This window comes from Halyomorpha halys, unplaced genomic scaffold (genome assembly GCF_000696795.3).
Source record: "Halyomorpha halys isolate HHAL.00 unplaced genomic scaffold, Hhal_1.1 Scaffold326.1, whole genome shotgun sequence".
In the NCBI taxonomy this organism is placed as follows: domain Eukaryota; kingdom Metazoa; phylum Arthropoda; class Insecta; order Hemiptera; family Pentatomidae; genus Halyomorpha; species Halyomorpha halys.
The window spans coordinates 350,139-369,080 of record NW_027106117.1 but is presented as its reverse complement, the minus strand read 5'-3'; the positions used below and the strand labels follow the sequence as shown (position 1 = coordinate 369,080).

At 30.8% G+C, this 18,942-nt stretch overlaps 1 protein-coding gene across 1 annotated transcript in view; it reads right to left on the bottom strand.

Annotated features, from left to right (window-relative positions):
* Window positions 1-18,942, bottom strand: part of Rme-8 (receptor mediated endocytosis 8) — a gene marked incomplete in the record, with an annotated part of 123,616 nt that overhangs the window by 49,765 nt on the left and 54,909 nt on the right. The window contains 4 exon segments of the mRNA XM_067053672.1: window positions 1,217-1,425; window positions 2,600-2,779; window positions 10,848-11,024; window positions 16,933-17,187. Of these exon segments, the coding sequence (XP_066909773.1) occupies window positions 1,217-1,425; window positions 2,600-2,779; window positions 10,848-11,024; window positions 16,933-17,187 (821 nt within the window).

Sequence of the window (18,942 nt, the reverse complement as noted above, 5' to 3'; positions counted from 1 at the left end):
AAAATATTTTTTTAAACAATTATAATAATCAAATGAAAAATTCATATTATCTCATTAATTTTATCTCAACTTTTTGATTTTTTTTTTCTATTTTACAGAGGATATTATATTTAATGTATCTAAAAAGAGTTAAAAAAACATATTATACCAGTTAGGATATTACTACAGTCATTCATATTTTTTATGGGGCTCTCCTCATATTAGGTCACACTGCAGGATAGTGAAGGGTTTAGTATAGCTAGACAAAGGAAGTAAGGGATACAAACTCTATGATTTCTATGATGATTGCATTCTTAGTTATTGAAATATTTGACCATCAGATAGAGGTGACTCTAGATTGGAGGCAGAGGAAGACAAGGCAGGTAGTGTGTACAACCTTGTACATTTGTTAACAGCGATTTTATAACTTATAAGTTGTTCTATCAATCAAAAAATCCTTGAGAAATACAAAAATTCATAATAACTTACTATTGTTACAACTTGTAGTATCCACAAGGTAAAGTCAGTGGAAAAAGAATAATTAAAAGTTAATTGAGGCTATATAATAAAAACAAATTAAATAGAAATCACAACTTTGTTTCATCTTTACTTATATTGTTTTTCATTTTTTCCCAATTTTCCTCTAGGATTTTATAACAATCAAGAATGAGTAAACAGGGTAGGTCAGCCTAACAAAATCATCCTTCCACTTCTCACCTTTCAGCTCCCTTTAGTTTGACCAAGTCTTAAGTTTCCAGGGAAAATATTTAGGTAATAAAAATTTTCAGGGTCAAAAGAAGTTTGAATAGTGTAAGGAAGAGTGCAATATAAGAAAAGGATTGACAAAATAAGAATTTAATTTGTCAGACACCAGAATAATAAGACAGGATTTGGAGCTTACTACAGATAATTTTTTCTATGGTTTTTCAATTAGGACTTAAGACCTTTTTTCTGCATAATTTAGCTTCCAGAGAGAGAAATTCTTATCTTCAATAAAAAAATTTAACATTTTTTTTTTTTACCAATAATGCAGTAATTAGTTCAGTACATTGTCTAACTTGGAATATCCTGAAATATACTTTATATTAATTAGTATAACTGTTTTATTGTAACCTAACCTCTTTTTCACTTTCATGAATATACCTAAATTTTGGTTTCATATAAACCAAATTCAGTTTATTGGGATTAAACTGTATTTACATCTATATAAAAAAAATAATAAGGTAGGAATTCTTACGAAATTGAAGCTAAAGAATCAGGAGCCTGTTCTTTATCAAGAAGAATTTTGATGTAGTAACCATCAATACAGAGCTGATCTTTTAAACTTGGATAATGTACTTCAAATTCAGCATGGTTCCAAGCAATTAAATTACCACGAGATATTTCTCTATCTGATTCAAAAGCTCTCACTTCTTTTTCTAATGCATTTTTAAGTTCTTCACGTGTCTAGAATAAAATAATAATGATAAAAAAAAGTAAATTTTTAGCCATAATCCTAAATTAAATAAATATATTATAAATTGCTTAGACAAAATGCTGATTTCTACATACAAGGATGTGCAAATGGCATCACTATCCTGAATATAGTAATTTCGAAAGCACTGAAAATATCAAGAAACATCCAGGTGGACTACTTTTGACAACAATAGACTGAACGTCAACCCACAAAAGGTCACTTATTCACCAAAAAAGAATGGGTGAAAGTAAAATGTAATTAGACAGCCCAAATTAAATGGAGTTCAAATTAATCTGAGCGAAGGAGTAAAACACTTTGAGGTTCTTCTTGGTCACATATTAAAATAGCACTACAATGTGAAAAAATAACAGTAGGTAGAACTTAGGGTGATTAAAACCCAATATGGTCTATTGCCAATATATTACACCCATCAGTCTTATAGACGTAAATGGGGCCATGTTATAGTGGATTTAAGCAAAGTTGGGCATCAGGAGATAAACCACTAGATGGAATATCTATTTCACAAGGAACAACACTTCAATATTTCAATCTGACGTATCAACTATCAGTTATTATGCCAGAACTGTTACATAATGAGTTGGAAGGTAAAAAATCACTGAAAATCAGGTGATATAGGGGCACTGAATAATACCATTACATATTCAAGAGTAGTGAAAAAATGCAATGCAGCTCTAAACAATCTTGCATAATATAACCAAGAGTTCAATTGATTCTGGGACAGTCTCTTTGCCAGGCCAGAAGAAGCATACATAAGTTAGCTAGGAAAGGCCCTGAAACCATTCCAATTACATTGGAGACTATTTGCAGCATGTACGAAAAGAAGAATTAAGGCGGCTTTTGGTGAAAATGCCAAACAATATTGAAAATAAAAAATACCAATAATAACCAATTCAGGGGTCCTATAAAGATTCATAGAATTTACTAACTTTTCATAAACTAAAATCATGTTCTGAACAGCTAAGTGAAATAGTGCATAATAAACCTAAAGTAGGATTCCGCCGCATTATGCCATTAAAAAAAAATTATACAAAATAATATAAACATATTTAGTTCAGTATAAATCATAGATATTAATGCGTAAGAAATTCAAGAAAGGACAAAGAAGTCAAGATCTTTTAAAAAACAAATGTTAAAAAATCTTACTTTATGATTCCAAATCAAATTAGGTAGAGAATGGTCCTTGTTAAAATTGTAATAAAAAAGATTCCAATTTAAAGTACTCTTGATTCTTTGCCGACTTTTCCGCAGAACAACAGGAGCTGTTTTTACTTTATCCCTTCTCTTTTCAAAACCAAGTCGAGTTCCCCAATGCACTAATGTATCCTAAAAAAATGAAATTATCAGTTAATTAAACTGAACCAATATTATTATACACTCATATTTCTACCTTCCTTATCAAAATATAAATCAATTTAAATATAAAAATCTAATTGTCCAATAGTTTTTTCTATCATGCCATCATCAGGAATACTATAAAAACTCAAAAAGCAAAAACAATGACATCATAATCCTAGGAGTTTGAACAATTTACAGTGATTCTGTATAAATAATGAATGATTATTAAACTCACATTTCATTCTGTTGTATAAACATAAAAATTTTTTACTAAGTACAAACCTTGGACTATGTTATTATTGAAAAAAGTTTCCAAGAGGAACTCTATCATACTCTTATACTACAATCGGTATATTATTGTGGTAAACTAAAATGTAAAAGCGAATGTTAAAATTTGGAAACTATTATTAATAATGACATAGTCTAGAGTTTAGAATTAATAAAAATGTTTGATTTTTTATGTATACACCACACAATGAGATGTAAATTTATTAATTGCTTGTAATCTACATAGAATTACAGTAAATTGTTAACTTGTAGTATTTTAATGTCATTGTTTTTTAATTTAAACAGTGTTCCTGGCGATTGTGTGATAGCTGAAACATAGGAAAATTTTCAAGTCTATCATTGGAGACACAGAATTTAAATGTATCTCCTCTCACTGTTCATTTCCATCAGAGATGCCTCACTCTGATGATTTTCTTTCCAATTTTCGAAGGTTGAAAGTTTCAAGTCAATTATTTATAATCCTAAAGATGATGCCTGTGAGGATCATTTTGTAAATAATAACTACTGCCACCTTGGCAGACAGTATGTTGTTACTCTGGCCTTTAAGACCAATATTGACATGGTTATTAGCTTGTTATATAACTTTTACAGTCTTTGATTGGATAGATGTAAGCGAATAAAGACAAAATTTTATAGTGTGCCTTAATCCAATACGTGGAGGAGCATGAAGATTGAGGACACATGTCCCCCATGTTTGATTCTCTAGCCTTTGTAATCCCACAACATGCAGTTTTGTACTCAGGCAAGCTAGATGATAAGGATTATCTTTGATGTCTGGTGTTTCTAATGTTACTGCAGAACAAGGGCAACTTTCAGTCACTACAATTCAGCACATTTCAAGGGATCCAAAGGATGATGTGTTTCCTTTTCATAATCAAACCATCACATAGTACTATTGCTAAGCATTGTATACCTCCACTGTAGACAGGCCTTACGACCCAATGGACTATTTGGGGCTCAGCTACTTTCCTCACCAAGAATATAATGCAGAAGCTTTGGGCTACTAAGTTTAAGTGGAGTGAGGAGCTTCCGAGGGTTATTCAGATATATGGAAGGGGTTCTTACCCTCTACATAGAACTTAAAAATTCCATAATATTGTCAATCTTACCCCACTTAGGAATATTAGTTGGTGAGATTTTGTGATACATCACAATTGCAGCTATTAATTGACACAATTATACAGCTATACTCTATTTGAGTTATGGAAGAAAATGGAGTTTTAGGATATTTCTGATAAAATCTATAACCTTAATATTTCTATTACTATTTTCTTATTTATGGTTTCAATTATACTTATAAGAAGAAGCTATTGATATTTATGGTTAATGTGTATATAGATTTAATTTGTATTTTCTTTTATATGTTTCTAAGTATTTCTTAAATTTTATTTCAATCAATAACAGATGTAAATAATTATTGTGCATCATTAAATCTTTACTTAATGGGTAAATTTAATTGGTTTTCTTTTTTTGTTTGTTGAGTAACTACTGTATTGTTTTACCAGAATTATCTTTTAGTTTTTTTAATAATAATGTGATGATTATGATTTATATTTATTTTCCCTAATAAATGTTTAGATCAGAAATTACTTTTGTTATTTTTATGTCTATGTTATTCTAAATCCAGAGGTGTTAAACATTGTTAATACCCCAGCCAGGACCAAGAGTTCCCCAAATTAAAGCATGCTACAACTGTACAGTAACCTCACATATATTCTGTCATCTTCACAATAATTACTTCACTATAGTATAAACACTTGTTTTTTATCATTCTCATTCATTTTATTCATATCATCTTTTTTATACACCTACATATTGAGAAAAGCTAAAAATTATTATTTATAAAAAAAAAAAAAAAACCTGGTGCGTTAAACACACACAACTTTCACTTACTAACCTACTCATGTCTCAAAGTTTAGTGTAATTGATACGCTCATATTGAAGTCATTGCTATTTTTGTAATTTTGGAGAAAAAAATTTGATAACCAGAGAAGGTGAAAATTATGAACAAACAATTTGTATTTTTCTGTGGCTATATAAATTTATATTTAAGGATTTCTCGAGATGGGAATAATAAACATAAATTCTGTACTTACCAAAAATATAACAGTTTAACAAAATATAACAAAACTATAATGCATTCAGAAGAGATCAGGTAGTTTTGGCTTTTACCATTCGAATTTCTATTTTTCTCCTTAATTTATACATAAAATACTTTCATAATCATGAGAGATAGTTGACCGTGGATGACTTATACAAGAAGATGGTTGGGGGTGCGGTCAAATTAAAAAAAAAAAAGAACTTCTCTTCTCAAAATTTAATAACATTTATTAAACATTGCTGGCTTCTAAAATTTATCCTAAAGGTGACAAAAATTGGGTCCACAACATTTCATCAACCAATATTCCACCCAACGTCCGCAATACTCTTACCTTAGGTCCAAATTTCTCTAGCCCCAACTCTTCATTAAAAATCATCTCAGAACTTATAACCAATCTAGAATATATTCACAATGATCCCCTTGTTCACAATTCTAATGACAAGAAAGAGTTATCCCGTACGTCTATTCGTAACATTATTTCAAATCATCTCCTATATCCTCATTCTGATACTTATAATTTTTCTCCTCAATTCTTTAAAGACATTTCTTTCACCCATTTTTTTTTTTAAATCTCATCATAACATCATTATCACTAGAGCAGACAAAGGCAGCATGACGGTCATCACAATAAAAAAATGGCTTTACTTTTATCTGACCGATCTACATATGCACCCACACCCCGGGACCCCACTCCTTCACTACAGACCAAATTCAACCAACACCTCAGGGACCTCTTACATTCCCAACAAATCAACAACCCCACGTACAGAAATCTCATTTCTTATAATTTTGTTGCCCCATGTTTTTATGGACTTCCAAAAAATTCATAAGCCTGATACCCCACTCCATCCGATCACTTCCAATATCAATTCTCCCTCTGTTAAATTCAGTAAATTCTTACTTCCCTCTTTACAAACCTTAAGTCACGATAATTCATATGATATTCATAATTCCTTTCACCTCCGTGATATTTTATTATCCTTCACTATCCCTGACCAATATATACTTGTTTCTTTTGATGTAGAGAGTTTATTCACCAACATTCCAAAAGACAAAGCCCTCCTTATCGTCGAAGCCAACTGGACATCCATTGCACCCCACACTTCCCTTAACCATTTTTCCTACCTTGAATCCCTTCAACTTTGTTGTAAATCTGGTTACCTTACCTTCCAGGGTCAGTTCTTTAACCAAATTTCAGAGCTGGCCATGGGAAATCCCCTAGCTCCCGATCTTTTCAACATTGTCCTAAATGATTTGCTTGATTCCGTTATCCCACTCTTTCCAGTTGACATTATTCTTATTAAAAAATAGATGATCTACTCCTTGTCTTAAATCCTGATAAAATCCCTGACATCTTATCCGCCTTTAATTCATACCATTCACGCCTTAATTTTACTTTAGAAATTGAAAATAATAACTCCTTTCCGTTCCTTGACCTCCTCATCATAAGAAACCCAGACAACACCATATCCACTGACTGGTACACCAAACCAACCTACTCAGGCAGACTCCCAGCATCCTTACCATCAAAGAATTAATGCAGCCAAAATCCTTATTCACCATGCATGGCCTTTCCCTTTCTGATTCCCATTTCCATGAAAAAAACACACCGCATTAAACAAATACTCTTAACTAATAACTTCTTCCCTCTCCATATCATTCATAAACTTTTACATTTACACTAAACTTAAAAACCCAATCCCTCTTCTACACCGATCCTTGTTCCACCCCTAATTGTAATTCTACTTGCATAGGCGAAATCAAAAACCTCTTAAAAGACCGTATCAAACAACATAAATATTCAGTTTCCTCAAATAATAATAATCATTCTACTTCAAAACTTTTGGAACATTGTCTTTCTTTAAATCATTCCTTTGATTTCGACAAAATGTCTATGCTACAGTTCGTAACCATGACAAAAGGCTCATCTCTGAAAGCCTCTATATCCAATTAGAACCTTCTTCCATCAGTTTAAAAACCCACAAGCACCCACAAAAAAAAAACCCACAACTTATCATTAACATATTTGCAAATAGTTAATTTATTAAAAAAGTAATTTTTTATATTAAGTAATATTATTATTATTATATAATTTTTTTATTTTTTTATTTTTCAGCCCACTTCGTAATGTATTATTTCACTTTTTAACTTTTTCTAACACATTTGTCGTCACCCTCTTATAACATTTCCTCTTTTTAACTGTTGTTAAATACACAAATATTTTCTGCTTTTTACTTTTTATTTTTCATCCACTTGTAACGTTTCCTCTTAAAAACACTTAGTCAACCCTGTAACGTATTTTTTAATTTGGAATTTGGCCGTTTACAGCGCAGAAGCCACTTGGTGGTAAGATTTTAAGTTAACAGGTTCATTGTATTCTCTTTTTTTCCCCTATCTTTATTTTACCCCCCTTCATTTCTATTCTTTTCTCAATTTTCCTTACCCACATTATTAGTTATGTTCACAATATATTATTATTGTTGTTTTAAAATTTGTTTTTTTCTATTTATTTCTTTTTGTTAAACTTTACTTATATTTTGCCTCTTTATCTATTATTATGGTTACATATTTCATTTGTTACATACATTTTCTTTCTCTCAATTTTATTTTTCTTTCTATAATTTTAATTTTTAAATTATTAATAAACTAATATATTCATATTTCTTTGCATTATATGACTTCATTTTTATTTCATTTCCTTAATTATGTTATTTTACCTACTTATTCAATTACCTATGTATTAGGGATGGGATATCGATACTCTGTCTCCAATATCCAATATTTTTATATCGATATCGAGTAACCGATAATATCGGAATATCGATATTTTTTTTTAAGGGTCACTCCTTAAAAGTAGAAGTAAATAAAAGAATTATGACAATATCCCCTCCGATGTAATATAACTATAATCATATATTCAGAAATATTCATGGCAAAATATAATATACCAAACATATTCCGATATTATTTAATCCAAATATCGATACTTTGTTAAAGAAAATATTCAAGCTTAACAATAGAAATACAATATTTAATATTGATAATTCCATATTCATTTCGATATTTGACATTTTTATAATTATTGATTTCTAACATTAGCAACAATATTCTGATATTATATTATCTAAGGATCGATATATTGTTTCAATAATTTAACATCCATTCGATCTATGATAATGTTATTAATATCGATATCGATAATTAGCAACAATATTCTAATATTATTTTATTGAAATATCGATATTCTGTTTAAAAATACTAGACAAATTTAAAATGAAATATCAATATTTTATTTCAATAATTTAATATCCATTTTGATATTTAATATATTTGATAATATCGATATGAAAGATTATCAACAATATCCTGATATTATTTTATCGAAATATGGATATTTTGTTTAAAAAGACTAAAAAAATATAAAACAAAATATTGATATTTTGTTTCAATATATTGATTTTCATTTCAATATTTGACATTGTTAATAATATCCATATGGAAATTTATTAACGACAGTAAGATATTATTTTATAGAAATATGAGTAATTCAAAACTAAAAAAAAATTATGAAAAATATAAAATACAATTTTATCACTCTATACAATTTTCTAGACTTTTTAAATAAAATATCAATATTTCGATAAAATAAAATCAGAATATTGTTGCTAATATTGCATATCGATATTTCAACAAATGAAAATATCGAAATAAATATGTAATTATCAAAATAAAATATCAAAATTTGAGTTTTTATTTTTCTTTACATTTTTCTAGTCTTTTTAAACAAAATATCGATATTTCGATCAAATAATATCAGATATTGTTGCTAATATTCCATATCAGTACTACAAAAATACAAAATATCGAAATATATATAATTATCAAAATAAAATATCGATATTCCATTTTTAAATTTCCTATACAATTTAAACAATTATATTTTAGTTTATATTCATTATGTTTATGACATAGTTGTCGTAGTGTTGCTTTGCTTATCATAATTAAGAGTTTTTTATATATTTTGATTAGGTATGACATAAAATAAGTCTTCCTATGTTATCATTTTAAAATTATTATTACTTTAATTCGTTTAATTTTCGATATCGATATTTCGATATTTTAGTTCCAATATAATATCGATATCGATATTTTGCTTTCGATATCCCATCCCTACTATGTATACATTTTATTTTTCACTTCTCTCATCACTTTATTTTATTAATTCCATTCTGTACAATTATTTACTTTATGTCATTCTGTTTATATTTTCTGTATTCATTGGTTGTTATCTTGTTCTGTTCTTAGCCCTGATGAAGGCTAGAAATTCTGACCGAAACATTGGCACGATTAAATAAGTTACTTCAACTTATTTGAGTTTTAATTTGACCCCCCCCCCCAAGCATCTTCTCCTCGTATAAAATTCCCTCATATTTTATATTTGTCTATTTTTTACTATTGCTAAAAATAAGAACTGGTTATTTTTTTTAACCAAAAAAATACAAGGCAATTTAAAGGATTTTTGAAAATTTAGCATTTAAGCTATTTCAATGAGAATAAGACCTATCTGGTATTAAATATCACTTAATTTCTCATTGATTCACTGAGTTTAATCAAAATCATTAGAACTGTTCTGGAGAAAATTTAAAAAATGTTAATAATTGATTCTATAAAGTGACATTTCCGTCGGTCGATTTTAGGTAAAATGTTGCTGCCATGTCCCAGGCATATACTTCCTTAAATGTGTAATTTCAATTTTGTACAACATTCCGTTTTTGAGCTAGGCTGTTCACACACAGACCTTTTTGCAATACTTGGTTATTTGGACTCAGAGGACCTAAAAAGGTGTCTTTCCAGATTTCATAATGGCCAGATTTTCAAAATTCAATTCACTTGATTTAAAATTTCTATAGTCAGGACAGTAATTTTATAATCTATATCAAACATGCTGAGCCTTAGTGTTATGGGCACTTCTGCATTAAAATGCATTTTTTTGTCTAGACATGCTACGACTTTAAGGCCTACCTTTTGCTTTTTTGAGTGGAGTTCATCTAAGAATTAAAATCTTTTCTATAACTAAAATACGAGAAAAAATATACTAGAATAAAATATTGGGAATAATAAGCCATAAAAATGCCAAATTTATTAAGGAAAGAATATATATAGTTCAAAAATGAATAAATATCTTCAAAAAATATTGAGGAACAAAATTAAAGGTATCAACTTAGTAACTAATGCAGCATTTATGAAAATCCTCAAACCAGAAAAATGTTAGCTAGAATGAACTTTTAAAATCTAGTTCTGATCTTTTTACATTCTGAAAATGAATTGCTATTTCTGTGAAGTTTGATTAAACTAAAAATTTGATAAACGAATAACTTAACCCAAATGGCTTATGAGCCTTAGTGTTGTGAGCAATTCTGTATTAAAATCGTTTATTTTTTGTCCAGACATGCTATGACTTTAAGGCCTATCTTTGGCTTTTTATTCCTATTGTTAAAAAGAAATATATTATTGGGCTTAGATAGAATAAAAATATTTAAGCAATGAAATATACATATTTCCCAAATTTGTTAGATCCATTAGAAAATTAAATAATTCTATTAATAACACTTTATTAGATCAAATAACAGTGATTAATATGCAAATAATTCAAAAAATATGAATTACCTCTAAATGTTTCTCAATTATCTGCATTTTCTTTTCAATTGACAAAAACTGAGGAGACACCTGATTTTTATTAGCATGATCTTGTGCCAGTTTTAAGTTATCTCGAATTGTCGTTTCAAACTCATGTGAAACTGGAGCTATTTCTTTAGATTGTAAATAACACAGCAGACCAGCTGGCTGAAAATGAGGAATATATGGATAGCAATTATAATCTTATAAAATATACATAAAACTACAAATTAAATCAAATTTGAAAAAAAAACATTCATGTGTATTTAAATACACACCTTCATCCCATGGAAAACTAAACTATTTCAAAAGCTGGACCCTTTTCTAGTCAGTTTTGACCATTCTAAAGATCGTTCAGAACCGAAGAAACCATGTATTCATGAAAACTGTTGGATTTGCTGGTGATCCATGAAACCATGGAAGATACAAAAATAACCATTATGTCAGAACAATAGTACTCAAAACTGTTTATGTATGCCAGCATCATTCTGACATGTCAGTTTCAATTCTATGCATTATTAATTCAATTTTGATAAATGTATAGTTTTCCCACCAAACCATATGTAAAAAGTATGAATTAAGACAATTTAGATATTAGCTTATATTAAATAATTATTTTTTTTAAATCTTTCCCTCAAAGATAAACTGTCAAATTAGCCAACTGCGAGCAAAAATAATTATATAATTTTATTATTTATTTTCCTCAAAATATAGCAATAATTGGAGTAGAAATTTAAAAGAGTAATACTCGTAGTTAGTTTTGAATTAATTGTGTCCAATAATTTTATATAAATTTAGAAATCCTAGCCATGCTATGTGTAGGTTATGGGGGAACAAACAAGTATAGAAAAAATGTTGTGCTGCACAACTTTGGTGGGATGCCTTATACACACCTAGTGAATCACAATTAATTATAATCTTATTAATAATAATAGTTACATTATATATTTTTTATTTAAATTCCACATTAGAAAATTTTCTACATAGTGTACAAGAATTATAACTGATTTATTTTTTTCCCCTTTTTATCATTTCTTCCCTTACACATTTTTTCCTAGTTTTTTTATCATTATTTAAGTATTTTTAATTTTTTCTGATATTTCAATTTTATAAAATTTTCTCCCATTTCCTTTCCATCACTCATACAATTAAATTTAAGTTAAAGTATAAAAGAATAGATATAGCCATTATAAATATAGTAAAAAAAAAAATTATAAATATACATAATACCCAATACGGACGATCCTATTTACAATATATTAATATAAAAAAACATAGATATAAAAATTAAAAGAGAATAGATAAAAATATTAAGTTAAAAGTTAAAAGTAATAAATAAATATATTAAGATAAAAGAAAGAGTAATAAATATAAAATTGCATATATGCATGTATATATAAAATAATTAAGAATATATGCATGCTCTCCGAGACATCACCATCATTCTCAGCTACCATGCATGTTATGGTGGATGATTCCTAGGGAGTCCAGAATTATCCCCTCTGCCATTTTTGCCACGTCCTTGATATCAACACAGAGTTCCTCCATAAAGCTCCTTGTTGTGCTTGGTATAGTTCCATGCGCCCAGAACGAGAGGCCTCTCACATAGAAGTCTCTTTCCCCGAAGCTTTCATGGAACTTTTCCTTGAGAAAAGGGATACATTTATAATAAATTTCCCTCTTTTCTCTATCTCTTTTATTTACCTGGTCAAGGTCATTACTTTCATATCTCACTGTAGGATCCAGAATGAATGCCGACTCACCTGTTTTGGGGAAAGCAACAATTTCGGCATATCGTGTAGATCCCTCCGAATCTATGCAGTAGACCTCGTCGAAGCAGGCAAAATTCCTTTATCTAAGGAGCTTCATCAATTCATGCTTTACTCTGTGGTGTCAGCGTGTTACGAGGATGGAGTTGTTGGGGCATTTTCCCTGTACATGTGCTGGTGTTTTGGACTCTCTGTTGCATTTGCGATCTCTGACATGTCCGCTGACGCCTGGGACTCCACACAGGGGTGCATAATTGATGTTTAGTTTGAGGGCATTGGACCATTCAGAACCTCTAAGAATTTTCTTGTCATATATGAATTTATTTGCTTTTGGGGTAACCTTGAAGTGGTGCACTCCAATGCCCTGCCACCTGCAATTGGCCCTTTCCTCAAACGCATTATCGCACAGTGACTGCTGTAGAGCCCTCACACTCCGATGTCCCTGATCAATGCCCAATCTATCTGCACAATCAGCAATTTCGGCTGAACAATTGAACGTGAACTGGAACAGGGAGCAAGGAGCCTCCCATTGGCAGCTGAGTAAGCCCAGACCTCTATATCTCCTCGGAGCGTACAACATTGCTATGGAGGTGTTTGCAGGAAGTCCTATAATAGCCTTGACACTCCTGCGAATGATGGTGTCGATGCCCTCCAATATCGCTGGACATAGCTTTGTGAGGGGAGCAGTTTGGAGAGATGTAGACCCAGGAACACATATTGGTTGACAGTGTTACTTTTGCTCAGGCTTAAGCAGGCAAGAGGCGACTAGCTAGTTCAGATTTTTATTCAACTTGACTAAGTTGACGGTGATTACCGAATCTTCGTTGAACTGTAGCTCTCCCAAGAATGTGCATCTTAAATATCTAATGGTCTTACCTTTTTCAATTGTCTGGATGCTATCTCCATTCTCAAGGGAGAGCCTCGTTGTCTCCAGCTCTCCTTTATTCATAACGATGCCCACACTTTTCTGAGAATTCAAAGCCAAGCCAATCTCCTCAAATGTTCTCTGAATGCAGTCAATTATTCTTTCCACAGCACCCTTGTCGCATGCTGAAACCGCCTGGTCATCTGCAAAACCTGCGAGGACCACACATCCTTGGTCACTATTGAGCTCATACCAGAATTTATTTTCAAAGTCTTGCTTGCATGTCACGGTACAGATGGTCTATGGCCAGGTTGAATAGCGAAGATGACAAGGGCCCGCCTTGAGGTACTTCACACAGTACCCTGTTTGGCTTGTAGAGTGGGCTGTGTTGACTCTAATGCTGTTCGTAAAGAGGAGAGCCGAAATCACGTTTTTAAGATCCGGTGACACACCCCTCGCTTCAAGTGAGTTCATGATATGGATATGACCAACATTGTCAAAAGCACCTACAACGCCAAGAAACACCACCGCACATTTGCCTTTCTTATTTTGTGCATCTTTTAGAATGGCATTAATGATTCTCGTGTTGACATGCATTCCCGGAAGGCCCTTTATAAAACCCTTTTGATTCCTGTGGAAGGTGACCTATTTTCTTAGTTCATGGTCCAGAACCTTCTCTATAATTCAGCGCACGATCAAATATATTGTGGTAGGCCTCCAGGAGGGTATGTTATTAATATCACCTTTGGCTTTATATATCAATATTGTGCGCCCCTGTCAAAGTTGTTCTGGTACATAGGCCACCTTCAGCATTGTCTCCGTGATAATCTTTATGAAAAGATCATTATCAAAGTATTTAAACGTGCGGATCAGAACACCATCAGGCCCCGGTGATGTGTCCAATGATGTTGATTTTATTGCTTTTTTTATTGTATCAACACCTATTGTGCTTAGATTTGGCATTGGGGCCAGTTTCTTGTATTCCACACGTTCACAGAGATTTTTACTGTCTAAGAAGTTTTTATAGCAGCCCTCAATTTCAGTCAACTTTATAGGACATTGCTTGGGAGCGTAGGTGCATTCATAGTGGTTTGCACTACCTTTTTTCTTTTATTATAACATTGGTATTGTGCAAGCTCATATTGATATTGTTATTGCTTACGGTTCTGGTCTGCTTTATTAGCCCTCTGCGGATTTAATACTTTTCCAGCACCCTTGTCTGCCATGCTAGTTTTATTATTTTTTCGGTTTGTAAAATTTGACAGCAGGGTGCTGGGGGCCTGGTAGTTCAGCATTGAAAGTCTTAAGAAATCTAAGGAACTTACCTATGGCCTGATCAAAATCCGCAGTACTCATTTTTTTATGTGAAAAGTGATTTTTAAAAATTGCAGACCATTTAGCAATGTCCTCTTTTATTTGAGACATTTTTCCCTCTCCATTCTTATAGCCCATCGCATTCTTCACTATTCCCCTAAGTGTACTGCTGTTAGCCTCTCTGGAATGTTTTTTGCGATATGGGTTCCGAGTCCTTTAACGCCCTTAAAAGAGAGCCCATAGTAGTGCATACCTTATTATCTAGGCGTGGACCTATATCTTCTAGTTCACTGTTTCCCCCGTGACTCTCTCTTGGACTTTCGGACACCTGGGGAAAACATTGTCAAGAGAAACTGTTTTCCTCAGTACTATCCCTTCTGTATTGGACCATTCCACTTTGACAAAGTCCTTTTCGCCACCCTCCACAGTCACCACAGACATCACCGAGGCAACAACCGCCTCTTGAACAGGTCCTCCGGTCCTCAGAACCCATACCGTCTGACCTATTTCTACTTTTTTTCTGGACTTTGAGTCCATTCTAATAATTCTTTTCCATCCAACCTTATACCCAGCACATGCATGGTCAAAATAAATTAGTACAAAAAAAAAATAATAAATTAAAAAAAAAAAAGACATCCATATATGCACTTCCAAATAAAAAATAAATTAAAACAAAATAGCCCAAAATTACAGTCAAATGATAGATAAAATTTAAAAGTAATAACAGAGAGAAAAATATATATATTCCATTATTAATTTTATTAAATTAAAGTTTTAGCTTTATTGGCAATGTTTCCTGGTAGGAAACATTTTTTAAAATATGTATAGGTATAGGTAGTTCTCATCCATAATGAAAAGAGGAAAATTTTCTTCATCAAGACTGTAGATTCCACATAATGTTGCGTATCAAACTTCCTTCCAAACCTTACCCCAAGGTAGGTTACCACCTCTTTGGAAATGATCACCTTGAACCTCTGAGTTGATGGGATGCACTCTCTCAGCCATGCTCCTTAGAAGTTTTACTTTAGTTTCGGCAGCAGTCATCATCATTCTTCTCACACACCATGGACCTATCTGGTTAGCACATTTTTTGTCCTCTTATATGACTCCGGCACTGCTATTTTTTGTCCATATACATCTTGATCAGGAACTGCTGCTTCTTGAGTACCACCAGTAACTTATCAAATACTAACCTCCATAGAGCCAGACCTATATATATATAAATAAACCTATATAAATATAACCTATTGTCCGGACCTAGGACAAAGCCCTGTGGGTATCCCCTCTGGATTGTTTTCTCAATCATAAAAACTACCTCTCATCCTCACATTAGCCTTACATGATTATTATAACAATTTATAAGCCATAGAATAATGTATTGCTTTAGTCTGTTTTTATACTTTTGCGATTTCCAGAAAATTTATAATTTATGTACTGAAAAAAGTTCTTACAACAATTACAAAACCTTTGACTGAATGGCCAAAAATGATCACTTTTAAATTTTTTTAAAGACAAAATTTTTGTGTTTTTGACTAATTTCAATTATCAAAGCATGTGTATTCCATCTCTCTAAGGGCTAAAATGTACAATCTTTTGTTTCTCAAAAACAATTTTTTTCACACCTTAAACATGAAAAAATCACTTTTCAGCACAATTATGAATTTCATTCACCAAGCTGCTTCATACCAATGTTTTTTGAAAATATATATAATTTTTTTTCAATATTTCTCTTATCATAATCACATTGAGATTCTCCATTCTGGATTTATTTAAACAAATTAATGTTCTTTCTCTAACACATTACATATTCACTAAAAAAAAAAATAGATTTTTAAAAATGACTTCCTTTGTCTTTCATTGCCATAGTCTATTTTCAATATTCTAATTTAAATTTTAATAAGTTAAATTACATTAATTTACGCAAGAACACTAAAAAATACATAAGGGTAAAAAAAAAAAATTACCCAAGAATAAGAAGATTAAAAATAATAATCGGTAAACTACTAATGAATGGATAATTTTCTCCATTTCATTTTCATCTCATTAAACTCTAATTTACTATATAAACTAACATGATGAATACAGGTTAAATTTAAATAAAACAAAAAGGCTAAGAAACAAATCTTACTAGAATCCTTTCCATTAATTTCATTCCATTATCATTGTTTGTAAGCCAAAGAGAAACAAGATGTCTTGACAATCTACACTGTGTCAGCTTATGCTGATCTGACTTTGTAGTAAAAAAAGATGAAATAAGATGGCGAGGTAAAGCACCTTCATTTAATGATAATTCTTGCATTTTAGATGCTACATCAGGTTCTCCTTCTTCAATAATAGCTCCCATTATCAAACTGGCTCCTTTAACAATAGTTGTACAAGGATGCTGTAAAAAAGTATTTAAGTTCAAACTAAATGAAAGTATAAATCAAATAAATTATTTTACTAGATTATAAAGACAAAAGAAACAAATGCACTAGTTATTATTCATACTAATTGCATGATTTATTATTATTAATATGAGATGAACATGAATAAACAGTTCAAAAGATTAAAATATTATATAAATTTTACAACACAAAGAACAAAGCAATTATAACTTTTTTTCATTGTATATTGATGGTTGAAAATAAGGTATATAAAAAAGGAGATGATGGGGATAACCACAGGCAAACCACCATCTTGATAATTATTCACACACTGTAAAACCAGAAGATTACGATGGATTTGAAAGAAGTATTGATGTACAATTCCTTGGAATTGAAACTCAAGGTAACATTCCCAGGCAATATTTCCTAAATAACAAATCCTCAGGAATTATGATTTAAGAATAAGTTAACACAAAAATACCTGTTCATTACTTTACTAATGATAAAGTTCAACAAAATTCAAAACTGCTCAAAGTTCACATTGTGATGCTATGGTGATGGTAATTATATTATCTTCTTCTAGAAAGTAATGGATTTTCATCATCATTCTCTTTTTCTTCATTTTCATTAAAAAGTGTGCCAATACCCTTGTCCATATTGACTACATCATCATCATCCCCAACTTTAATTACTTATCATTGTATTTTCTTAATTTAAAATAAAAATAAATTAAATAATTTATTTTTCACTCATTTAAATATATTGCTAATGCAAACATTTCTGAGTAAATAAGGAAGTTCCCACTCGTTTATGTGGGCCCTGATATTTTCCGAGCACTGAACACCCCTAACAACGCTATTCTACATCTAACTCTGCTTTGACTACTTTGCACAGACAACTGCCAGTGGTTGTCTCCCCTATGCATACCAGCTGTGAGCGGTCTTTATGTGGCACTGACATCTAGATCATTTGCTTTTTACCCTTGCGATATGTAGTAAAGCCTTGCATCTTCAGTTGATGTACCACACCACGTAAACAACTCATCAAATATTAATTCTGTGGATTGTTTTCTTTCTTATTATATTTTTCTTATTATTTTTATGAAGTATTATTCATAAACCAATTTGTATTTGTTTTAAAATTTTTATATTAAGATTTTTTTTTCTTCTAGATTATTTTTATTTTTGTGATAATCTTCTAAAATTTTGTACAAATTATTTCATCTGTTTATCTATGTTTTATATGAGGAATAGATACTTATGTTTGATCATATTTTTCCCCCCCAATATTGTTTCCATAACTTTATTTAAATACTATTAACATTTTCACATAACATCATCACAGAGCTTCCTTTGCAAAAAAGATAAAATAACAGCCGATTATAAATTCCCAGTTTATAGTTGCCCAGAAACTATATTTATACAGACTGACAAGAGCCACATTAATATGGCTGCTGTATATTAAGTTGTGAAAGATAAAATGGCAGAAATGCCTACTTTGACATAGGAAAACAAAAAAAATTACAATATGAGCATATTTTTAATGATCATTTCAGAAGGAATAACTACAATCATAGCAAAACTATTTGAAATAAAATATCTTTTAATTATTAAATAAATCAAAAATTAGTATCCAATTCTGTCTCAACACTTTATTTTTCACTAGTCCAACGTTTCGGCCATTCTAGCCATCTTCAAGGACATCTAAATATTTAACAGCTTATATTATATCTTCATTTTTAACACTTACAACAACATCATTATTCACTATAT